The sequence below is a fragment of the Peromyscus eremicus genome, chromosome 8b (assembly GCF_949786415.1).
Source record: "Peromyscus eremicus chromosome 8b, PerEre_H2_v1, whole genome shotgun sequence".
In the NCBI taxonomy this organism is placed as follows: Eukaryota; Metazoa; Chordata; class Mammalia; order Rodentia; family Cricetidae; genus Peromyscus; species Peromyscus eremicus.
Window position 1 is genome coordinate 11,358,860 of NC_081424.1, and position 26,273 is coordinate 11,385,132.

Sequence of the window (26,273 nt, forward strand, 5' to 3'; positions counted from 1 at the left end):
CCTTTGGAGAACTTTCTAGACTGTTTGGCTAAACCATCATGTTCTCATGATGACAACAGGAGAGCTGTACTCAGCCTTCATCAGCGAAGCTTGTTTATTTTATTTTTAATTATATGTCTGTCTGTATGTATGTATGTATGAATGTATGTATATATGTGTATTGATGTGGTTGGGTACCTGTAAAGGATAGAAGAAGGTGTCAGTTTCCCAAGAGTTGTAGTTACAGGCAATTGTAAGCTACCTGATATGGGTGATGGGAACTGAACTCAGGTCTTCTACAAGAGCAGCAAGTATTCTTAACTGCTGAGCCAGAGAATCTTCAGCACAGTGGCCAGCGGTTAATATAAAATCCCACAGCTGGCCAAAGTGGCCGTGGAGTGCTCAGCCCCTACAGGGACACCCACCTAAGAGGGCATAGGGAAGGTGCAGGATCAGAGGATGGGGGGATGTACAGCCAATGGAACCCTCCAGACATCACTTGACTGTTGCATTCATGATTCGCCACAGCTGTGACGATCTGCACAGACCTGCACAAAGCTGGGCCTATCAATAGTTCATCATTTATGGGGACGCTGAGGCCTCAACTCTCCCTGAGGGACTCTTGGCAGCTAATGATTGCTGGGAGAAAGGGTGTCATTTTCTTCAGTGGTGAAGTCAGTGATAAGGTGCCCATGCTCTGTAAAAAGTGAGGAGCATCCAGCCCCTTCTCAGGCAAGAAATGGATTAGAGTCAATGGCTCACACACACACACACACACACACACACACACACACACACACAGGACGAGGAAGGAGTCTAGGGACTTGATGGGAAGAGGGAGAAGGAGGAGATGGGCCAGTGACTAAATTCACTATGTACAGCACAAAGCTATCAAAGAACTAAATAAATGGAGAGAAGGATTTCATCTATTCTTAAATACTTAACTATTTTGCATACACTGGAAAAACTAAGTAGTTCCTTACACTTAGCAGATTGTTACCCTATTTATAACAAGACCTTTTCTCTTTCTTTCTGTTTTTGTTTGTTTGTTTGTTTGTTTTGAGACAGGGTCTCAACATGTAGCTCTTTTCCTTTTCTTCTCTTTTGAGACAGGGTCTCTCTGTTATGTAGATCTGGTTATCCTAGAACTAAGTAGACCAGGCTAGACTGGAACTCCTAAATACCCACAGGCCTCTCTGCCTCCTGAGTCAGACTGGATTAGAGGTGTACACCACCACTGCCTGGCCAACTTCAGTTTTTTGAAGATAATATTTCAGCAAGGATGAACAACTAGTTAGGTCCTTGTTTTTCTGTTTTATTTCTCAGCCTGAGAATGTTACAGTTTATTCAAGGTTAATCTTGAGCCTCAGCTGTAATGGATTGCTCATAATTTTAAAAGCACCTCTTACACCCAGAGAGAAGAAATCTTCCACGCTAAAATTGTAAGATGTACACAATCAGTTCTTCCATGGAGGCAAGGTAGATTTTTCCTAGTTATTCCACATGGCATATTTTCATTTATGTTCTATTGTGTTATTGTCTCAGTGTATGGATTCTAGTTATTAAAATTAAACCACAGATAGGTGTGTGTGTGTGTGTGTGTGTGTGTGTGTGAAATCATGCTCATTTTTTTCAGTTGCCTAATGAAGAAAACTTGAAGTGAGCGGTGAAACCATTCACAGCTGTGTAGAGATAGATTCCTGAACTTACTGTTTCTTTTGGAACTTGGTGGGATTTTCGCATAGTTATTAGACAATCTTTCTGACATTAGAGGCATTTTATAAGTATAACCTGTGAGAGGGTGTAACAAGTACAGGTCTATAGTGGAGGTTGGAGAAAATGTAACAAGTACAGGTCTATAGTGGAGGTTGGAGAAAATGTAACAAGTACAGGTCTATAGTGGAGGTTGGAGAAATGTAACAAGTACAGGTCTATAGTGGAGGTTGGAGAAAATGTAACAAGTACAGGTCTATTGTGGAGGTTGGAGAAATGTAACAAGTACAGGTCTAGACTGGAGGTTGGAGAAAATGTAACAAGTACAGGTCTATTGTGGAGGTTGGAGAAATGTAACAAGTACAGGTCTAGACTGGAGGTTGGAGAAAATGTAACAAGTACAGGTCTAGACTAGAGGTTGGAGAAAATGTAACAAGTACAGGTCTAGACTGGAGGTTGGGAAGGTGGCTCAGTGGTTAAGAGTGTTTGCTGCTCTCGCAGAGGGACCTGGGTTTGGTTCCCAGCACCCATGTTGAGTGGTTCATAGCTACCTCTAACTTCAGCTCCAGGGGATCCAGTGCCCTCTTCTGACCTCAGTGGGCACCCACACACAACTGACACACACATACACATAAATAAAATAAAGTCTCTGGAAGCAGGGGCATGGTCAATGTGTAGCCTGGTTTTCGGTCCACATGAACCTTACCGTATTTCCTCCTCTTCCCTCTTTTTGGCTTGAAGTTCTTCAAATAATCGTTCTAAAATCTTAGCATCAATTTCAGACTTACTCCTTAAATACATTCTATTTAAAAAACATTTTCCTGAAATACAAAGAGAAAAAATTATTTTGAAATTGCATAGCGTGGCCCGTTTTGGAAATTAACTACAAAGTGATCTTTGACTATGCACACACAAATTTCCCTTTAAGTGCTGATCCAAACAGAGCCCCAAGTCTTTAAAATTTTAGTAGAATGTCTTAAATCTTCTTCGAAAGGCATATGTTACTATGTAATAAATAATGAAAACACGAAAAAACATCTATTTTCCCCCGGAAATTCTCATTTCAAACATTTATAACAGGTTTTTTCTTACATTTATTTATCTCTGTGTGTGTGTGTGTGTGTGTGTGTGTGTGTGTGTGTGTGTGCATGTACATTCATGTGCATGTATAGTAGTCAGAGGACAACTTATGGAGAGTTAGTTCTCTCCTACCATATGGATCACAAGCATCGAACTCAGGTTGTCAGGGTTGACCGCACAAACCTTTACCCCACCACCTCTCAAATATATTTTCTTTTTTTAAATAATTTTCTTATTAATTTTTTTCTTTCCTTTTACATACCAACCCCTGTTCCCCCTCCCTCCCTCCCCCCCACCTTCTCCCATCCCACCTCCATCCCCTCCTCATAGAGGGTAAGGCCTCCCTTGGGTAGTCAACCCAGGCTGGCACACCAAATTGGGGCTGGATCTAGGCCCCTCCCCACTGCATCAAGGCTGAATAAGGCATCCCACCATAGGGAATGGGCTCTAAAAGGCCAGTTCGTGTACTGGGGATAAGTCCTGATCCTCCCATTGCCAGGGGACCTACAAACACATCAAGCCATGCAACTTTCACCCACATTCAGAGGGCCTAGTGGGGTCCCATGCAGGCTCCCCAGCTGTCAGTCCCGAGTCCATGAGCTCCCACTAGCTCGGGTCCCTGTCTCTGGTTTTTCCCATCAAGATGCTGACCCTCCTCCCTTGCTCCTGTAATCCCTCCTCCCTCTCTTCAGCTGAACTCCAGGAGCTCAGCTAAGTGCTTGGCTGTGGGTCTCTGCATCTGCTTCCATCAGTCACTGGATGTAGGTTCTATGATGACAATTAGGGTAGACAGCGATCTGATTACAGGGGAAGGTTAGTTCAAGCACCCTCTCCACCACCACTATGAGTCTTAGCTGGGGACAATCTTGTGAGTTCCTAGAGTTTTCCCTAGCTGTGGATTTCTCCCCATCCTCTCAATGGTACACCCTGGCAAGATATCTCTTTCACTGCTCTCCCTCCCCATGTCTCCCCCACCTCGGCCATCTCCAGCCTTCATGTTCCCACCTCCCATCTCCTCCCTTCTCTTCCCCACTCCCAGTTTTCCCAGGAGATCTTAACCCTTTCCCCTTCCTTGGGTGATCCATGTGTGTCCCTCTTGGTGTCCTCCTCTTTACCCAGCTTCTCTGGGGTTGTGGATTGCAGCCTGGTTCTCCTTTGCTTTGCATCTATGATTCACTTAGGAGTGAGTCTATACCGTGTCTGTCTTCTGCGTCTGGCTTTCCTCACTCAGGATGATTTTTGATAAAGGCAATATACAGCAAGTCAACAGCCAGCATCAAATACATTTTCTTAAGAGGTGAAGTGATAGACTACTTAAATTAAAAATATCAGGATTACCCTCACCATCAGGATTGTGTGCAGTGTTGATTTACAAGCCACAGCTACTGACCGAGAAGGGATGCTGAGTTCTCGGCTCCAAAGAGCAACTGCTGAGGACCCACCAGAAGGAGCAGTGGCACAGCACATTACCCCAGGTCACCTTCTCAGTAGGTAGAGGCCTCATTTCGTGCATCGTTAGGTCCTCTAGGCACAGCTGAGGTGGTCGCAGAGGTGGTACCTGTATCTAAGGAGAGTTCTCCATTCTCTATTTTAACCAAAATAAATATCAGCAACAACCATTTTATTTTAAATGTAAATAATAAATATTTGCCAACCATTGTTTTCTCCATCTGTTAAAGAGATAACCAAATCAGGAACAATTCCTTTATCGATGAAGGCTGTCCACAGATCTCTTATATTAGGGCAGTTGTCCACAATCCATCCTCCATATTTTGGGACACCAGGAAACCTGTTCTTATTATCTTCCGTTACCTGTGAAAACACATTGATAGCACCACTGTGAGTTGACAAGCCACAGATTTATGATGTGCTTTTCTTGTAGAATTCCAAGAAGCATCTTCTAGGCCCTGACTTTGAGAAGGAAGTAAGAGTGACTTAATATTAAGAGAAGCTTAATTTTGAAGTAATCAAGTCTTACTAGTTTAAAACCAAGAAATAAAGCCTTTATTAAACCGAACAGTGCACTCTTGCTATCTAGTAATCTGTAGCATTGAATGTGTCTAGTTAGTATTTATGTCACTTATAATTTGATTGTAACAGTGATGAACTTCCTTATGCATTGGATTATTCTGAGAACATCGTGATGAACTTCCTTACACAGAAGTAGTTATCCAGGGGTTATATATCTGCTAAAGTTATTTCTCCAGAAGATGCCACATTGTTTCCCAAAACATCCGTTCCACTTTTCACCCTTTCTGGCTGAGATAGGGTTTTTATTGCTGCCACAAAACACCATGACAAAAAAGCAAGTTGGGGAGGAAAGGGTTTATTAGGCTTCCACTTCCACATTGCTGTTCATCACTGAAGGACGTCAGGACAGGAACTCAAACAGGACAGGAGGATCCCAGAGCCAGGAGCTGATGCAAAGGCCATGGAGGGGTGCTGCTTACTGGCCTGCTCCTCATGGCTTGCTCACCCTGCTTTCTTATAGAACCCAGGACCACCAGCCCAGGGATGGCTCCACCCACAATGGGCTGGGCCCTCCCCCATTGATCACTAATTGAGAAGGTGCCTTACAAGCCGGGTTTTATGGAAGCAGTTTCTCCACTGAGGTTCCCTCCTTTCAGAGAACTCTAGTTTGTGTGTCAGATTGACATAAGCCTAGCCAGCACACTGCTCCTACCAGAAAATGACTATCACCATGGCTTCCTGAGCAGTGACTGCTTAAATAAAAACTTGGCCAACTTTACAGGAGATAAATTATATCTCATTATTGTTCATTGAAATTTAAACTTACATTTCTTTAAAATTTTCTATTTTTAACTATTTTTATGTGTGTCTCTGTACATATGAGTGCAAGTAGCCACAGAGGCCAAAAGACAGAGCAATTCCCTGGGGCTGGAGATTGAGAGTTATGAACTTTAAATTCATATTACTTGAGAGCTGGGAACCAAACTCAGGTTATCTGGAAGAGTAGCCAGTGTTCTTAACTTCTGAGCCAGCTCTCTAGCCCTCAAATACTATAAATTTAAAAAGACAACCCAATTAAAAAAAATGGGCAAATGGCTTCCCCAATACTCTTGCCAGGCTTGGTGGCACGCACCTTTAATCCTAGCATTCAGGACGCAGAGGCAGGAGGATCTCTGTGAGTTGAAGCCAGCCGGGTCAACATAGTAAGTTCCAAGACAGCCAGGGCTATGTAAAGACTCTGTCTCAACAAAACAAAACAACAACAAAAGAGTATACTCTTTACAATATCCCAGATCTCCAGCAGCTTCTGAAAACGGTTTTCCAGCCTGACCCCTGGTCTCGTGAGGAATGACAAGGTGGTGGGAGTGGACTTGGTTATTATTTTTTTAAAGACATGAAGTCAAGAGAGGGTGTGCTTTGGGGGGATATGTGGGAAGGGGAGGGGAAGCTGGGGGACAGTTACAATCATATTTCATCATAGTCATATATAAAATTCTCAAGAATTATGAAAAGTATCAGAAATGATGCAAATAAAAAAAGATGCATGAATTTGAAGACTACAGTAAAAGAAAACTGTAGAACAATTAGACACACACCAGATGGACGTTTGTAGTATGAGTCTTAAAAGTTCTTATTAATAAAATCAAACCTGAGCTAGGTAATGGGGTGAACACTGGAAGGTCAGAGAGACAGAACCAGCCACAGCTACCTTACCTGGCCAACTTCTCTGCTGATCTTGTTTCCTCAGACTGGAAGCCTCTGTGTCCTCATATTCCAATGGCTCTCAGCTGAACTGCTGCTCGAAATCCTGAATGCTTACCAGCCAAATGCCTAACCAGCCAAATGCTTCTAGTTTCTGGTCCTCACGCCTTATAAACCTTTCTGCTTTCTACCATCACTCCCTGGGATTAAAGGCTGCTTTCTGGGATTAAAGGCGTGAGTCACCATGCCTGGCTGTTTCCAATGCGGCCTTCAACTCACAGAGATCCAGAGGGATTTGTCTCTGGAATGCTAGGATTAAAGGCATGTGCTAACATTTTCTAGCCTAAGAATCTTGTGGCTTTTCTGTTCTCTGACCCCAGATAAGTTTATTAAGGTACACAATATTTTGGGGAACACAATACCACCACAGACGTTCTTAGTTTCTACGTCAATGAGGAACAAGAAAAGATTGGAAAACTTTACCTCTTTGATGACTTCCTCTAGTAGTTCAGTGTGTTTCTCAAAGGGCTGCTCGAAGTTCAAATCCTTGGCCTGTCTCAGAGTATCCTCTACCATGAAAAGCACCTCGGGATGGGTTTCATTCACCTCTTCTATAGAGTCTTCTGTGGAGACTGAAGCAAAAAGAGTAAACAGAAATGGCATTCCTGGGCTCAGGGACAATATTACTTGAGCTAAGTCATGCTGCTAATGTGTGGCCTAAAGTCTTCTTTGTGTTACCAGAGCACCTGCTAGAAGAAGGAGAAAACCCATCAACCCATCAAAATGATGGGTTTTCTCCTTCTTCTAGCAGGATCACAAACTCGAAGGTCAGGGAGTGACACGAAGCCAGTGCATCAGCATGAAAGTCATGTCAAGGAAGGGTCCTGTGGAGGAAGTCAGGGAGGGACCAGAGCAGCCAGGAGTGAAGGCAATCATAAACATCCAGGGAGGAAACCACACAAGATGGATACTTCCAGTTACCAGCAAGGGTTCAGAGCAGTTGCGGGTAGGGCAGGAGGCAGGCAAGCTGGAGTTGGTTGGCACAGACTTGAGTTTCGCTCTTATTCCTGGCAGGGCTGAGGGAGCTCCAGGTGACTTTAGCATTATTTAACTGTCTTGTGTCTACCCCTCCAGCGAGGCAGAGGCTGGGCAGTTCCTCCCGGTTGGACCACTTCTGCATTTCCAGTCTTGCTTTGGAACTACTGCTTTCGGGCTCCAGCTGTTAGAACCTCTGTCCAGAGCCCAGCTGATCTCAGCTCAAAGGCCTTCAAAGGGCAGCTGCCTCCTGCCCACTTTGCCTTAAAATATCCTCAGGGAAGAAAGAGACAGTTCCCCGAGACACAGAGCAGAAGAGTCAAGAACTGTGGTCTCTTTCGGGAGCCCTGGAGGAAGGGAGCCAAGAGAGGCAGGCAGACCAGTGTCTCACTGCAATGGACATTTCCTAGGAAAGCTGATTGGACAAAAGGGTAGACTCCATGACACACCGAGGCCCCCAATGCCGCCAGGACGAGTGAAGAGGTGTTGGAGAGGCAGGGAAGAAAGAGAAGCTGAAGTTTGTTTGTTTCGTTCTTGTTTTTGTTTGCTTACTTGTTTTGTTTTCTTTTGTGGGGGATGCTGCAGGGGTGAAGGGAGGATGGGGGAGACTGGGAGATGAGCAGAATTGGGGTGCCCCGTGATGCAAAACTCCCAAAGAATCAATAAAGAAGTTAAATTAAAAAAAAAATGTCCCAAGGGCCAAGCTGCTTTGTTCTCTAGCATCTGTCCTCTTCCTTAACAACATGCTTTGTGTCAAGGCCACTCATGTGCCGGATGGAAATGTGTATTTCCCAACTTTCCTTACAGCCTGGAGAGTCAATAAAATGCAAATCGGTTTGGGTGAGGCTATTTATTTTTTGAAAGTTTCCTGTATTTTCTTTCTCCACTTTGTGTGTGTGCATGTGGTATGCATACATGAGTATGGGCACATGTGTGTGTGGGTGTGTATGAATGGTTGATATTGGGAATCATCTTATTATTGTTTATTCATTGAGGCAGGGCTTCTTAGTCAAACCCAGGGCCAGTCTCCGTAGCCAGCTTGCTCTGGGGAATGCCCTGTCTCTGTCTTCTGAGGTTGGAATTATAGATGGGGCTGCCATACCCGTGAGGCATTTGCGTGGGTTCTGAGGATTTGACTGGCCCTCATGCTTGTTCATGGTGTACTGTGACCACTGAGCCATCTCCCCAGCCCGGTCTGCCAGTTCTTTAAGAGAGTCAGATATGTGAGAGTCAGTTTTTACTTCCCGCTCTTTACACTGTTTCTGCTATGGCATGATAGCCAGAGCTCATACATCATCTGTGGATTAGCCTGTGGTCAGATACTGAGGATGGCAGAGCACAGACTACCCATTTTCCAAACGATCCTCTCACCAAAGCAATATGCTGTGTTAATTTTCATACATTCCTGCTGTCCAGTTCACACTATAGTACCCTTTGAAGATATGTTATGTTGAGAATGGTCAGTGGGAATGTTCACCTAGAATATGCAAGGCCGTGGGTTTGATTCCCTAGAAAACACACACACACACACACACACACACACACACACACACACACAGAGTGAGAGACACACATACAGAGAGAAACAGAGAGAGAGAGATAGACAGAGAGAGAGACAGACAGACAGACAAAATGTGTGTGTGTCAATAGTGGTTTCAGTTTTTAAATCACATGTTTCTCCTTCTAAATTCCAAAGGAGATACTGATTTCTCAGGAGCCACATTTAAGAGCACCAAATCACCAGATACTAGTTTACCTTTTTCTGAACTCTAATTTTCTTCTTCTCAACATAATATTTTTATTGATTCTTTGAGGATGTCACATTATACACACCTATCACATTCCCTTCCCAGTCCTGCCCTGTCCCCCATCCTGCCCCTGTGACTTCCCCCCAGCAAAACAAACAAACAAAAAAACCAAAAAACCAACCACAACAACAAAAACCCAAAACAGTCCAATTTGTGTTACCTATATACTCACTGGAGCATGGTCAAACTCTCAGTGGCCTGCCCCTTCACCCCTGCGGGAAGCCTTCCCCTGCTGTTCCCCTGTTAGAAGCCCTCCTCTATTGTGGAGAGCTGACACTTCAGTATCCTGTCACAGTTCTTAAGAGTTCTCTTAGATGGCTTCTTGTTTAGGCTGTTACTATTTGGGGGGCAGGGTGGAGGTAGGGTCGGGATTTAGGCATAGGAACAGAACCATGTCAAACGTTTAAATAGCACCATCAGTAATGATGAAATGTCACAGCTATAATTATAAGTTTATGATTGATATACTGGTTCCACCCTATCAAAGTTAGTTAGCTTTCAAAAAGGAATTTATAATCATTTGATAACGACTGTATAACATCAATCTTTCTTGGGGTCCTACATGTAAGAAACTCCTCACTTTCTCTGTCTCTTCTTCATTTTAATAAATCTATTCTGTTCTATAGCTGTTCAATTGACATCTGCAACAGTGAAGCCTGCCTTTTATTCCTCCTGAAATTTTCAACTTTTTCTGTATTAATTTTGAGCTCCCATATGGTGGCCAAATAGAAAACAAATGGACTAAGATCCATAGATGTTTCCTGGCAGTTCATTTCCTTACCGTCTCTATCGACGTCCACAAGGGTGTAGTCAGACCTAGTTTTGTCTTCGTCGAGAACGTCTAAGGAGCTGTATTTCTGGGAGCTTGGAGCGGTCGCTGCAGAAAAGAAGACACTTTATTGGCTCATCTACACACAGGAGTACAGATCCCATCACTGACAAAACCAGGCGGTGTGTTTATACCTTCATCATCCAAAGACTGTAAGTCTTCAGTGCTTTTAAACATTTTATTATCCATGAAGTCTTCATACTCCTTTTTTGCATACTGCATTTGCAGTTCCTTTAAGGTTCTCTCCTCTAAAAGAAAAATGGCCGTGTTAAAGGGAGGTGGTTGGAGACAGGCAGCGTGGTAAAAGGCGTGCTGAAGTTAGACAGACTTGGTTTCAGTTCTGAGTGTTGTGTAAAGGCTGTGGCCATGTTAGCCACTTCATCTACTTGTCTCATATTTTCCTAGGCCAAATGAAGATGATTCAGTTATTAAAGTATTGGGCGCATTAGCTGGTGTGGACACAGGAAGTCTGCTTCCTGCTGGTGGCTAACCTCTGTTTGGTCTTTTTAATGGGTTTTGGGTCTGGGATAATTTTCATTGTTTAGGGGGGCTTAATTGTGGTTTTAATGACATTGACATTTAATAACATTTTCTTATGTTTAATTGTGGTTTTAATGACATTGACATTTAATAACAATTTCTTATGTTATAACTAACATAAGAAAAACTATATACAAAATACAATAAATATATACAATATATACAAGTAATAAATACCTAAACAGTGTCTAGTCCATTTGTATTTGACAAATTCAGAGAAAATAATTCCATTATCTATCCTATTTGGTAAGTCCAAAATGTATCTAATTCACTTTCTATCCTAATTAATCTTCAACTATAACTAACTAATCTTCAACTCCCTCAGAGATCCAAGAAGGAAAATAATATTACCTAATAAAAAATAAAAACAGGAAGTGCATGCAAGCAACTTCCAAAAAATTTGTGAGTTGACAGAAACAGCCAGCTGCCTGGACAGTCACCTGAGGTTTCTCCACAGTGTTGGGGCACCATCTTCAGCCTATAGGCTTAGCGTATCTGACAGACTCATTTGTGAAGTAGGATGTACACAAGGTCAACAGTTCGACCTCACATTGGGTGAGAGCAGTCCATATACCAGAAACACCTGAATTCCACTAGTGTCCTGTCATGATTCAGGATTTTAAATTCTGGAAATTGTTGATGGTTTTTTTTAAAATTCAGGTGTCCCTTCTTCTCGGCTGTGTATATGTGGCTTCATCTCTGCATCCCGTTCTTCTCCACATCTCTCTACCAAATGCCAGTCTACTATTGAGAGGCGTGAGCTTAGTTACTCTTCAAGAATAACTGTTTCAGCTGCTGTTCCATTGCACTTCAGAAGCCATCAGCCCACTGCCTGTTCAGCTGCCTTCGAAGAAAAGGGCACTGTACCTTTTCTGGATTGCGAAGGCCACTTCAGGGATGGTGCCATATTGTCCTGACATCAGAAGATGCCTTTTGATAAAGCCATAACCATACTTGTTTTGACAAGAGTCAGTAGTCCTTTGTTTCATGTCCTGTCTATCCTGATTGTCAGCAGTTGATTTGAGGACACTTTGTTGTCCAGTGGTTAACTTTTGCCACAATGAAAGTTAACTCCATATGCAGTTTCTTCAATGCCCATATTTTCTCTGAAGTAGATTGGTACTGCCAGGAGCCAACACGTCTCATAGTCATAACAAAAAAGAAAAATTTTCTAAGTTATTAAAACATTTTAAATGCCATATTCTGTAGATCTCTGAAGGGTTTGAAGATGACCTGTCTATCTAAATATCTGCTCAATTTTTAAAACATATCTAATATGACTACAAGTTCTATTGTAATGTCTAACTACTAACTTTCATTTCTTTATATCCTAATAGTTGGTAATAATAACATTCAAGGATCAGAAAATTGCATTACATTGTTAAATTAACGGTATAAGTACAATTAGAAATATACATATAGCATTTTCTAATAATATCAATTTAAATATATATAATTTGTATACAATATAAAACAATCCAATCCAATGTAAAGTATTTAAAGCTAGTAATTGTCTTTTTTTCTTTCTTTTTTTTAAACAAGAACCTTAAACCTTAAATCTAATCTCCTTTGCTTAGCCTTTTTCCTAACCCTTGACAACAACTTGTAACCAACCCCCCTAAACAATGAAAATTATCCCAGACCCAAAACCCATTAAAACCACAGAAATGAAATAAGCAAAATATTTCTCATAACAAAATCTTCCACAGCACCAAAAAAAAAAAAAAAAAAAAAGATTGCTATAAGCTGATTACTCTGTGAATGTTGAGGAAAGGTTCTCAGTAAACAAAATTTTAAATAGTTTTAATATACCATGACTAAGTAAGATATATTTTAGAAATTCAAAAAGAACTTGATGTTGGAGTATAGTGTGTTGTTGATCAAACAAACAGGTTGGGCCGGGCGGTGGTGGCGCACGCCTTTAATCCCAGCACTCGGGAGGCAGAGGCAGGAGGATCTTTGTGAGTTCGAGGCCAGCCTGGACTACCAAGTGAGTTCCAGGAAAGGCGCAAAGCTACACAGAGAAACCCTGCCTCGAAAAAAAAAAAAAAAAAAAAAAAAACAGGTTGAAGCATGAAAATTGTTGAGGTTGTCTTGCTAGATGCCAACAAGATAAAAACATCCTCCAGGAGAAACACCCAAGGGATCCTTTAAACTACACTCAGTGGGGTGGTCACCCAGTGGCTGAGAGCACCTGAGGCCCTTCTGTGACTTGAGTTTGGTTTCTGGCATCCACGTCAGACTGTTTGCAGCCACGCGGAATTCCAGCCCCAGACAGGGAAGTGACCTCAGGGCACTGGCTGCCATCTGTGGGCAACTTCCACTGCTTTTCTTTGGACTAAGTTTCTTTATCCACTGAAATCAAAGGTAAAGATTTATGAGGATTACATAGGTCTTATATGCAAGGTAGCTAGCACAGCTTTCTTGGGTAGTAAATGCTCAATAAACACCAGGTATTATTATTTTTGTAATGGTATATGTTTTATCAGTATATTGGAACTGATACACACAAAAGCCTTATGGTGTAATACTGTGCTGTCCGCGGCTCTAGGAAATTTAACAGCAGCAATTGAATCTAGTCTAAAATTGTTAGAGCTGATCTCAAGTTTCGGATCCAGTTCTTTAAATGTGAGAAAGATCTCACACAGTGTATAGGCAGCACTGAATCAAGGCTATTCTGTCACAACAGGCACGGTGGCTCACACATGTAACCCTACACTCACCAGGCAGAGAAGGGCCGAAGGTGCAAGATCATCAGCCTGCCTTATGTAGTTCCAGCCAGGTGTATACATGTATGTACATGTATGTGCATGTGTACATGTATATGTATGTGTGCATGTACATAAGAAGAGCAGACAATTACAGATACAAATTCTACCTAGTCCCTCTATGAATTACAAAAATAGTCATGAAATTAGAACTCTCATTCTCCTAAAGAAAAACAAACAAATAAAGGTCACTTTTGTGCTTATCCTAAAATATCATGACCAGCAGTGAGTGACTGGTCAGGAGCTGGCTTTGGAAAGGAGGGGTCAAGTGTCCTTTGCAAGACCACTGTGTTAGAGTTAAGTCATTTAACTGCCATCGGTAAAATTAGAGAGTTGTGGTTATTCATCATTCAAACTTCCACTAGTGTCACTGAATTTGGCATTTCCCGAATAGAAGGTTTAGTTTCATTGAGGCCGGCACCTGGGCTAAAGCAGTAAACACCCCAGCGGTCGGGTGAAGGCTCCTTTTAATGCCAGTGTGGCTAATGTCACAAACGTGGCTGGGCCTCTGCTCAGTGCGCAGACCCATGAAGAAAGACAGTCTCCAAACACCCACAGTTACAAGGACCTTTCCTTAGAGTTATAGAAATGAAGTTTTTGGGTTATGAGTCAGTTTCTTTTCCTTCCTTCAACTGTTCACCAAGAGACTAAGGGGCAGATGGTAAGGACACTAAGACGGACAAACTGACATTGCCGTCCTCAACCAGCCAGGCCAACCGTTCACCAGACACAGACTCTGAGACAGGACAACAAGCCACCTTGCTTCTTAGATCTCAGCTCCATCAGCAGCCTTTCTTTCACGTTTTTGATGGCTGTGTTGGTGACTTCCTTTATGGTGTCTTTAATTAGTTTTTCACGGGCTTCATCAAAACGTGGCTGAATAGCTTCAGCATAGTCAACTATCTGCAGAAATATTTAATAAAATTAGTGTAGTCACAAGGTACTGTGAATCTAAAACACACTTCCCACCTATCTGTCTGTCTCTCTGTCTACCTACCTATCTACATACTTATCTGTCTTCCAAAAACAGATACTGCTTGAGGCATCTTTAAAATTATGTACAGAATCCACTGATTTAAAAAAAAATCTGTTTTATTTTTAATTTTTAAAAATTTATTTTTATTATTTTTATCTCGGTCTATGTCTGTGGGGGATGGGCGGCCAGGTATGTGCACACTAGTACAGGTACCTGCAGAGGCAAGGGGGGTCAGCTCCCCCTGGGGCTGGAGTTACAGGTGGCTATAAGCCACCTGCTGTGGGTGCTGGGAATTGAATTTGGAGCCTCTGGAAGAGCAAGTGCTGTTCTTCACCGCCAAGTCCCCTCTCCAGTCACCTAGTCTTGGTTTAAAAAAAAAGATTTATTTATTTTATGTGCATTGAGTATTTTGACTACATGCACATATATGTACCTTGTGTGTGCTTGGTGCCCTCAGAAGTCAGAAGAGGGAGGGCATTATATCCCCTGAAACTGGAGTTGCGGATGGTTGTATACCCCCATGTAGGTGCTGTGAACTGAACTTGGGTCCTTTGCAAAAGCAGTCAGTGCTCTTGACCCCTGAGTCATTGCTCCAGCCTCCTTGTTGTCTTTTGACACGTGTAGGTGTTTAGTCTTCATATATGTCTACGTAATACATGCATGCAATGCCCTCAGAGACCAGAAGAGGGTGTTGGATGCCATGGGCCTGGAGCTACAGTTGGTTGAGAGTTGCTATGTGAGTGCTGGGGACTGAATCTGGGCTTTTTGGGAGAGAAGCCAGTGCTCTTAACTACAGCGGTATCTCTCCAGCCCCCAATTCACCAATATTTAAGGCCATTCATTCATAGGAATCAGCCATATTTTTATATACCATATAAATAAATATAAGCTATGTATATATTCAGGTTGCATATACATTTTTGGCTTAATAAAATTATGACATACATATCAAGTCAACTTCATATGTCTAATTTATAATATAGTAAAAAGCATCCATTTTAATAACATCAAGAACTTTTGCAATTATAGAATACGACAACCCAAATCAACACAGAACTTCTACATTAGCCCCAGAACTGCTTTTCTCTTTTACAGTCAGTTCCTCCCCTGTCCTTTCTTTGTCCCCAGCTCTCATTCCTAGTCCTTGACACATTCTGCGCTCAGCTGCATCTTTTCCAGAATTTCTTCTGAACTAGACAGAACGTAATCGTTTTCGGGCTCCCTCCCCTTAGGAGAATGCTTTCGTGATTCATCAGTTTATCTTTTCATTGCTCAGCACGATTCTATCACGAATACACTGATTTTTTTCCTCCATTCACTGCCCAGGGCCGTGGGAGTATACAGCAGGTGACAACTAGTGTTCGGCAGAGTGAACCAACCAGATGAATGACCCCCTGATGGGGAGCCCTACCTGGCGAAGCTGTGGGGACACTGACTGTAAAGGACCAGCTGCTCCTGTCTCTTTTTCTCTAACGTGCCTCTACATTCCTTCCCTAAGAATTGCTATGGCTATTTTCCCCACTGCTTGTGTGTTCATCTCGAGAAAATATTCCATCTTTGGGTACACACATAGCTGTGGATGGTTGGGAAGATGATTTCTGCTCAAGCTGTATAATTCTGACGAATAGAAATAATACTAGGATATTTTTCATAACTGACACAGGAAAGTACAGTATTCTTGGTCACAAAGACAGCTAATTTTAGGCTTCAGAACAAATTTAGAACAGACTAGCTGCCCCTGCAGAGAACGCTCGAGGACATGTCCCCAAGTGTCTGTTAAACCAAAGTCAGGCTGAGAACACTAAGACGTAACTTTGCCGCAGCAATGGGCTTTCTGCATGTAGGCCCAGCCTCAGTTTATGTTACAGGACTCACAGTCAGCCAACTAACTTATTGTCAGGTCCTGAATTTCAATGTCACTTTCTGTCTGGGAAAGAGCTACATGCATAGCCAAGTGTTACTCACTGGCTGGTCACTGTGACCTCCCTAGCCTGAGAAAAACGGTGTGACTTAGCATGTGTTATGAGAATGGGTCGGACCTGGAAAATGTAACATATAATTGTCCAGAGTTGGCTGTTGAAGTGTGTGTGTGTGTGTGTGTGTGTGTGTGTGTGTGTGTGTGTAAGAGAGAGAGACACACACACATACACACACACACACACAGAGAGAGAGAGACAGAGACAGAGACAGAGAGACAGAGGGAGCTGTGTGGAGGAGCTGCTGCTATGTAGAGCAGCCGTGTGAAGGAACTGTGTAAAGTGCTGTATGGTGAGAGCTGTGTAAATGAGAGGTATAGTTGTGGTTGTGTGGAGACTTGTAACTGTGTGGAGACAAGGAAGACGAAGCTGTGTAGAAAAGAGATGTAACTGCAAAAGAGGCACGTGGCTGTGTGGAACACGTATGGAGCATGTAACGATGTGGAATGTAACTATCTGGAGACCGAGAGTTTCAGAGAGAGGATTTTTAAGATGAAGTAAAAGAGAAAGTTACCATCAGAACGCATGTGTGTCTCCTTATTTTTCCCTCAGATAGAAAAAGTTTAGCCTCCAGACAGATAAGAAGTTTTTCCTGAAGTCCTGCTACTCTGAGGCACTCTATATTCGACCCTGGAGCAGTTCTGGGAGCTGGCCTCCCCAGGCTGTGTTAATTCACCTTCTGAAGGGTTGGGTTGTGTCTAGGCCTGGGATCTTAGAGATAAAGCAGCAATTAACATTTCTATAGAATCTCTTTGTAGATGTTCTCATTACTTGGAGGTTGAATTACTGGACCACCTGATAGTATTATATTTGACTTTAAAAAAACAAGGAAGTCATATTTTCTCAGCAGCCTTACTAACACTTATATGGCTTTATGAACCTTTTCAACTTTAGCCATCCAAGAGGATATGAAGATATTTCTCACTGCAGTTTAACTGTAGATTTTCCTTATCACTGAAAAATTTCAGTCTCTTCTTTGTTGAGTGCTGAGCTGACTCAAGTCTTTTCCAGAGGCCCTGATGTATGGAGAAGGAATATAATGCCTTGTCTAAAACCAGAAGCAGGCTTTGGCAGAGCTGGTAATGGTCTGGCACCAGGGCCTTGGGGGAGCTGTAGCTTGGGATCCTGAGAGCTCAGCTCCTCCCACTGTATGAGGCTGCGGCTGGCAGTTCCAAGGCTGCTGTGTGCTTGCTCTCTGATGTTCTTGAGACACCCTGTGTTCCCCTTGTGCAGCACTGTTTGGTTAGCTTTACGACTTGACTCTGTCCGATTGTGTGAAGGCTTCCTGCCAACTTTGTCCCATTTCTCCCCTGGAAATGGTATGTCAGATGTTACACTTGTCAGCTTGGCCTAAGACAGCTTGTGCAAGACCTCTCCGTGGTGATGTTTTGTTTGTGCTGTAACAAATAAGCTTGCCTGGGGGTCAGAGTGCAGGGCTAAGGGGCCAGGCAATGGTGACACACACCTTTAATCCCAGCGCTTGGGATCTCATGCCTTTGATCCCAGTACTTGGGAGGCACACACCTTTAATCCCAGCACTACGGAGGAGGAAACAGGAAGTGATAGGGCTGGGCAGAGAGAGGAATATAAGGCGGGTGGAGACAGGAGCTTGGCCCCCTCTTTCAGGCTGAGGATTTGGCAAGGTAAGAAGTGGCTGTGGCTTGCTCCTTTGTCTCTCTGATCTTTCAGCATTTACCCCATATCTGACTCCAGGTTTTTATTATTAAGACTAATTAGGAGGGCGAAACACCTCCCGATCCCAAATTTACCTATCGCCTTATCTTCTTCTTCTTCTTTTTTTTTTTTTTTTTGGTTTTTCGAGACAGGGTTTCTCTGTGAAGCTTTGTGCCTTTCCTGGAACTCACTTGGTAGCCCAGGCTGACCTCGAACTCACAGAGATCCGCCTGGCTCTGCCTCCCGAGTGCTGGGATTAAAGGCGTGCGCCACCACCGCCCGGTTATCGCCTTATCTTCTGATCTCCTGGTACTTTCTCTCTGAATGACCTGCTAGTCCAGGTCACCCCTGTGTGCTTATGGAGCACTCACTCTTTTCCGTATAAGCACATGTTCAACTTTTGCCTGTTTCAAAGATTGGGTAAAATTCTCAGTACATTCTGATGGTTAACTCCTGTGAGGTAGATTAGACTTACTAATGAGTTAGGGATCTTAGAAATAGCTTCATATATGCCTTTTAACTGTAAGTATTACTTCCAGATCCTCGAATTACATTTCCCTTTTCCTTCATTTTACTGTGCTGCTTTATTCTGTGACGAAACACCTATCTCTAAATCACACTTTAATGGGTGCACAGAATTGTATTAGATGAATATATCATAACTTAATTAGAGCATGAATAGTATATATTTAGCACAGATTTTGGGTGTGTATGTGTGTTGTATACATGTGTATGAGCTATGTGGATGTGCACACATGTGCATGTAGCTGTGTGAGCCAGTGTGACTGTGTGTGTGGAGGACGGAGGTCAATGTGTTTTTTTTAATTGGCTGTCCACCTCATTTTTGAGACAGGTTCTTTCACTGAAGCCAAGGCTTACCGATTTGGATAGACTGGGCAGGCTAGTGAGCTCCAGGGTCTGCTTGGCTCTGCCTCTGCATTACTGAGATTACAGACATGCTACCACACCTGGCTTTTCACAAGGTGCTGAAGATCCAAATTCGGATTGCATGTTTGTGTGTCAAGCGCTTCACTGAATGGAGCGTCCCCCCAGTCCTTTGGAGCAGATGTTTTTTAAAGTATGTATTTAGGTAGAAGCTCAGCTATGATCAATGTCACTATCTGTCTCTCTTTGATACGATAGTTTCTTTTCTAAATTTTTTCATCTTTTATTTTATAGGTATGAGTGTCTTGCCTACATGTATGTCTGTGCATTATGTGTATGCTTAGTGCAGTTTTCGAGTCTCTGAAACTGGAATTCCAGATGTTTTTGAGCCACCATGTGGGTGCTGGAAATTGAACTCAGGTCTTCTGGAAGAACAGTCAGTTCTCTTAACTGCCAAAGCTTATCTCCAGCCCCATGGTAGTTTCCTTAGGAAAATATGTAAAGTAGATTTCACAATTCAAAGGCTCAGCGTGGATTTTAGGTTGTATTTCCAGTGACTAATGGCTGCATTTTTCTCACCAGTATGAGGCTGTAGTTTTTCCTGTCCTAGCCGCACACTGATATTTGGTGTTAACACTAGATTTTCTTTTTTCTTCTGTTTTTATTAGCATACACCAATTACACATAATAATGGGTTTCATTATGATATTTCCATACATGTTCTCCCTGTTACTCTTCACTGTCCCCTCCCACTCTTCTGACCCTTCCCTGTTTCCAACTAGTCCCCTTTTGCTTGCATGTAATAATGATCTTTAAAATCCAATGATGATATTAATATGACATATCTTCTGTATCTTAGCATCTGTGCTTATCAGGGATGTGATATCCTTTTTTCTAGTGTGTTTTTTTTTTTTAAGATTTATTTATTTTGTATACAGTGTTCTGCCTGCAGGCCAGAAGAGGGCACCAGATCTCATTACAGATGGTTGTGAGCCACCATATGGTTGCTGGGAATTGAACTCAGGCCCTCTGTAAGAGCAGCCAGTGCTCTTAACCGCTGAGCCATCTCTCCAGACCCCCTTTTTTTTCTAGTGTTTAATGGCTATTTTTTTTCTTTAAAAATTTATTTAACTTATTTATTTATATGAATTGGTGTAAAGGTGTCAGATCTTCTGAAACTGGAGTTACAGACAGTTGTGAGCTGCCATGTGGGTGCTGGGAATTGAACTCAGGTCCTCTGGAAAAGCAGCCAGTGCTCTTAACCTCTGAGCCATCTCTTCAGCCCCATTAATGGCTATTTTTATGCATTAACCATTTGCTATTTTTTCCCACTGAGGCTGCTTCTGATAGTGATTGATCTGTTCACATTTTAAAATGATATTCCTTTGCTTCGCACATGTGATAGTTTAAAATCTGCCCACACAGCTTTTGATCTGTGTGGTGCTTTGAATAAGAATGTGCCCCACAGGTTCATAGACTTGAATGCTTGGTCACCAGGGAGTGGCACTATTTGAAAGGATCAGGCAGTGTGGGAGGTGTGGCCTTGTTGGAGGAAGTGTGTCACCGGGGTGGGCTTTGAGGTGTCAAAAGCCCATGCCAGGCCCAGACTCTCTCTCTGCTGCCGTGGATGGATCTGGGTGTAACTCTCATCTACCTGTCCAGCATCGTGTCTGCCTTCATGCCGCCATGCTCCCTGCCATGATGACATCAGACTAATCCTCTGAAACTGTAAGCCAGCCCCAATTAAATGGTTTCCTTTATAAGAGTCGCTATGGTCAGGGTGTCTCTTCACGGCAATAATAGAACACTGACTGACTAAGACAATGTACCTCCCTTCAGAAAGTGGTACCCCATTTTCTTCTCTCATGTAGGTAGAATTTGCTGTGAATGAACTGAGTAGGACGCCCTGGTAGAACATCAGGTTAGAAGCTGACTGCATGTGACGTGGTGAAGGAGAGTCAGGAGAAGGACAGACTCCATCCCAAAGCGAGTGAGAGGAAGAGGCTGGCGACTCACAGAGGAGTCACAGAACAGTTGGAAGGGCAAAGAAACAGAAGAGCAGCACAGTGAGAAGAAGCCACAGAACCTAAGAACGGTTAGCCGGGTGGCCGCTGTGGAAAGGCACGGGCGGTCTGAAGCCCACTGTCCTGACAGGCCTCCAACCCGGTAGCACATTCCAACAGGGGGACGGGTCAGCAGTGGACAGGAATCCTTTGGTCATTCTCTGTGACTTGGAGAGCTGTGGCCAGGCACCATCTTGAGTGTGGATCTGCTGTTAAAACCTAGCCACCCTGGGTGTCCGGGAGTCCCAGAACACGGAACAGTCACAAGCAAGACCCTGAATTCAACTGGCTCCAGCTCCAGGGTGGGAGATAACTGTGAGAAACAGTCCTGGAATTAGGAGGGCCAGACACAGACAAGCTGAGAGTACAGTCTCAAGCAGCCGCCCTGCTCGACCAAGACTAACTTTGGAATTTACTATCCCTGAACCCAAAGTTTCAAGCAGCTGCCCTGCTCAACTAAGAATAACGTCGGATGTCGAAATTTTAGTAACCCCCTGAGTCCGAGGTCTGTGGATGGACCGACCTCTGGAGCTTGAACAACGAACTGCCTTTCAGATCTAGCTATCTGCCAAAGAGACCGAGAACTCTGGGCTCCAGAGGACTATTTTATACCCACAGCTGTAACCCTCCAGCACGGTGACCGGTGGTAATGGGCTCTGAAAATATGGAGACAGATCTGCCTATTCGGATTCAGCTCTGTAGCGACTTCCCCAATCGGCAGTGGAGTTGAGATGCACTCCACTGGCTAGAATGGAAACCTGTCTTGGGTGCACTCCACGGGGGTGATTCTTAGAGGAGCCCTCGCACCCAGAAGCTGCAATCCTTAGTGTGACCAGAAGAGGGCAGTGTGTTAGGGAGGGAAGCTATTGAAAACGGCTCTGGGGTACACAGGCCGAGAAAGAGCATAGATCTTAGGAAAGACAGGGCTCCACAAGATAACTGGCCCTTCTCTTCCCATATACTTGGCAGATTCCAATTTTGAGGACCTCAAAAACTGCCACTCTGACACACTGTTTTAAAAACTATGCTTTCAGCAGGGTTTGGATCTTTGTCTTGTTTTTATAAACTTATTTTTGTCGTCCTTCTCCATTAAATCTGTTTACATTTTTATTTTATTATTGGACAATCTCTTCCTACCCCCTTCATAAGGTTCTTTTCCCTATTTTATTTAATCTTGCTTCTCCTTTGGTTATTCTCTTTCCATGTATGCGGCATTTACCTCAGACACTTCATTTTCCTAGATAATTCTTTTAAACTCTTTTTTTTTTTTTTTTCGAGACAGGGTTTCTCTGTGTAGCTTTGCGCCTTTCCTGGGACTCACTTGGTAGCCCAGGCTGGCCTCGAACTGACAGAGATCCGCCTGGCTCTGCCTCCCGAGTGCTGGGATTAAAGGCGTGCGCCACCACTGCCCGGCTCCTAGATAATTCTTAACATCATTTTTTTCCATTTTCATTTCTGTGTTAATTTTGTGGTGCATTAGCAGGCTTTAATTAATTTTAAGTGTATTTCTTTATCTTGTTTGGTTTAGCATTTTAGGAGTTTGTAGTCTCCTGTATGAGTCCTACAGGAGATTAACCCTCGAGAAATAAAATAGGAAAAGATCTCCAAACCAAGAGATGATGGATACCAGAACAAAGGAAACATGAAGAAGCAAGGTAATATAACGCCCTTAAAAGATCCAGCTACTGCCGGGCGGTGGTGGCGCACGCCTTTAATCTCAACACTGGGAGGCAGAGGCAGACAGATCTCTGTGAGTTCGAGGCCAGCCTGGACTACCAAGTGAGTTCCAGGAAAGACGCAAAGCTACACAGAGAAACCCTGCCTTGAAAAACAAAACAAAACAAAACAACAACAACAACAAAACAAAAAAACCCCAAAAGACCCAGCTACCGAGCTCAAACGTGCCGAGATGAGCAAAATGTTTGTCAAGGCTTAAAAGTTTACTTATAGATATGACCAGTGACCTAAGAGAATATACAGGAAAGCAGAATATTGAAGTAAGAAAAACAATCCCAAGCCAGGATACACATGACACAGACGAGAAAGTCTGTGTGTGAATAAGAGCATCGGAAACGTGGATGAAAGGTCAGCAGCAGAGAGAAGACATTCTGCAGAGCCTGAGCCTTGGAAGAAAACTCAATGAATCTTATTTTTAAAAAATGAACAAACATGTCAAAAGTGTATCCAATAGACTGGGACAATAAGACACAGACTATTTGGGATTGAGGACGAGGTCAAGAAAATATGACATTCAAGCAACAATATGAAAATAATGAGTCAGTCTCTCGGTGTGGGTCCAGGCTCCCCTTCAGTCTTTGCTTCTAGCCCGTCTCCATTACTTTGTGACTTTGCTGACTCCCCAGAAGCACTCTCTACCAGGAACCCACAGCCACACACTGGAAGGGGACCTTTCCTCCTCCCTGGCTTCCATTCTGGTCTCTCCGGACTTGCTCTTAGTCCCGCTGCAGCATGCCCACAGGAGCCCCTTCTCCAAGCCTCCCTCCATCCTTGTGACTTGGCCTCTTGGTGGAGACCCAGGGTCCCCCTAGTTTTCTCTGGAGGACCCTTTCAGCTTTTCTTTCTAGCCCATCTCCATTCCTTTGTGATTCTCTGCTAAAGTGAAGAGCAAGTCTTTATCAGGGACTCCACAGCAACCACACTTGGCTGGGAATAGAGGACCCTACAGCCACTATACTGGCTGCGACCCACAGGGGGCAACAGCGACCACAGAGCAGAACACCCACCCAAAAAATATAGGACCAGATAATCACACCAAGAAACACTTCAAATATCCTAAGTCCAGATGCCTAGATCCCAGTGAAATCAATTGGCTTAAACTAGCTGTTGTCTAAAAAACAACGGAAGCAAACAAAAACTCCCCTGCTCACCAGCAAAGACACTCATAGCTGAGAGCAAAAACCAGGGAGCCAGTCTACTGAGCAAGCAGAAGCCAAAACGCTTGGCTTCTGATAAAAGTAGTTCAAATTATTCATAGAGAATAGGGATGGCCACTATATATTAATAAAGGGAACAGCACACCAAGGAGACAGAACAATTTGAAATATATACATCAAATTCTGTGGCTCCAACTTTCATAAAAAGACAGGTGGGTCCTGATGCAATAATAATGGATGGACTTCTACACCTATTCTCATCAGTTGCTAGGTCATCCAGACCAAAATCCAATGAAGAAACTTGAAAGTTCATCTGCACCATAGGCCAAATGGCTTTCACAGACATTAAAGAATATTCCATAACAGCTGTCTTAACAGATACAGAGAACTTAAATAATTTTTTAGAAACTAACAACAAGGGAAACCACAGAAATCACACAAATACTTGGAGACTGGACAGTACCCTTTAATTTTTTATTTTAAAATTTTCATTTATGTGTACGTATGTGTGTGCCTCTGTGTATGACACACACATGTGAGTGCCCATGAAGATCAAAAGAAGGCACTGATCCCCTGGAGCTGGAATTGCAGGCCATCCTGAGCCACCTGATACGATGCTGGCAACTAAATCTTGTTCTCTAGAAGACCAGCAAGCACTCTTAACTACAGAGCCATCTGTCCAGCCCACCAGACAAGATACTCTTGAATGGCCAGGGTTATTGAAGAAAGCTGGGAGGAGATGAAAAAATTCCTGGACTATAAATGAAAACACAACTGAGTGCTTTTGGGGATACAGCAATCCCAGCTCTAAGAGGGAAGTTTATAGCTGTGAGTGCTTAGATTAAAAAAAGTCAGATAGCTCTTAAATAAATCACTTAACGACGCGCCTCAGGATGCCTCAGGGCTTCAGGAAAACAACAAGCCAACCCAAAAGCACTAACAAAGGCTAGGGTGAGATGAACGGAAATGGAGACTAAAGAAAAATATAAAGAAGCAATGAAACAAAATTTTGGTTCTTTGCAAAAATAAACAAGGTCAAAAAATTCTTAGTCTAATGAAGAAAAAGAAAGATGGAGGGGTCACTGTAATAAAACTGGAGATGAAAAGGAGTCATAGTCATCACAAATGACAGAAAATCTCCGTGCTGTTTACACAACACAATGATATAGAAACATGAACACCCAAGACACTACTGAAATACAAGAAATGCAATAAAAACGGACAAGATAGATGGACACCCACTTCAAAAAGACAATATACAAGTGGCCAATAAACACGAAAATGTTCCCAAGTCATTAGGTGAAAGAGATATTACCAGACACAGTAGAGTGGTTAAAATTAGGAAGATCCCCCAAACAAGGGTTGGCAAGGATGTGGAATAGCAGCTCTGTTGTCAACCAGTGGAGTGTAAGCTAGCGGAGCTGGTCTGGGATTATCTATACAAGTTGAAAGAACATATATGCATACTCTTAAGTCCCAGCAACAGCCCTACTAGACAGATTTCCAGAGCACGAATATGTACGTGTGTGCAAAAGACCCATACAAGAATGTTTATGAGAATTATTCATAATGCTATCTGAAGTCAACCCGAGTTTTCTTTCTGAACATTCAAATGTTTCTAAACTATGTTCAATCAACAGAATAAAACTAAAACAAAATGGATGAACTCTACATACAGTAACATGGGTGACGGTTACAGTCATAGTGTCAGGTGAAAGAGACCAGCCAGAAAGGATGTGAACTAAGTCCACGAGGTTCAGAAAACCACCCAAAACTAAGCTAAGGCACTTACTGTATACTTCCATCATAAAACCGTAAGAGCATGGAAGTTAGCTACTTGTAGTTACCTGTGGGGGTGTGTGGGGGTTTGTGGGTGTGTGTGGGTGTGTGTGGGTGTGTGTGGGTGTGGGTATGTGTGTGGGTGTGTGGGTGTGTGTGGGTGTGTGGGTGTGTGTGGGGGCTGGCACTTGGAAAAAGGGTGGAGAATGCTTGTGGGGTGCTGAGAATAGTCTGTATTTACACTGGGTGGTTGGTGATATGGGGATTTATTTTATAATTCCTTTAGTTTCTCTTCTCTGTTCAGTTTTCATATTTCATAATAAAAAATAAAAACAAGTAGACAATATTTCAAAGCCCTGTGCGTTTTGAATGCTCCCAGAACTCTCACGGTTTCTCTGACCACATCATCTCTGCCAGGCTTTCCTTCACGGGGAGCACTCCACACACACTAAGCTTTAGTAACTTCTCTATGTTCCAACCCTTATGAAACCTTTTGGCTTTGCCTTTAGTTATATTCCAAACCTGCCTGCTTCTAGCTGCCTTTACTGCTGAATATAATTTCTTTACAATTTAGAGTGGAGAACGCGATCGCGGAGGAGGAG

At 43.0% G+C, this 26,273-nt stretch overlaps 1 protein-coding gene across 1 annotated transcript in view; it reads right to left on the reverse strand.

Annotated features, from left to right (window-relative positions):
- Ak9 (adenylate kinase 9) overlaps positions 1-26,273 on the reverse strand; it is a 132,774-nt gene that overhangs the window by 61,296 nt on the left and 45,205 nt on the right. The window contains exons 13-18 of the mRNA XM_059272501.1: positions 14,183-14,327; positions 10,251-10,364; positions 10,069-10,164; positions 6,928-7,076; positions 4,428-4,584; positions 2,399-2,513 (exon numbers count right to left, since the gene is read on the reverse strand). Of these exons, the coding sequence (XP_059128484.1) occupies positions 2,399-2,513; positions 4,428-4,584; positions 6,928-7,076; positions 10,069-10,164; positions 10,251-10,364; positions 14,183-14,327 (776 nt within the window). The remainder of the gene's footprint in view (positions 1-2,398; positions 2,514-4,427; positions 4,585-6,927; positions 7,077-10,068; positions 10,165-10,250; positions 10,365-14,182; positions 14,328-26,273) is intronic.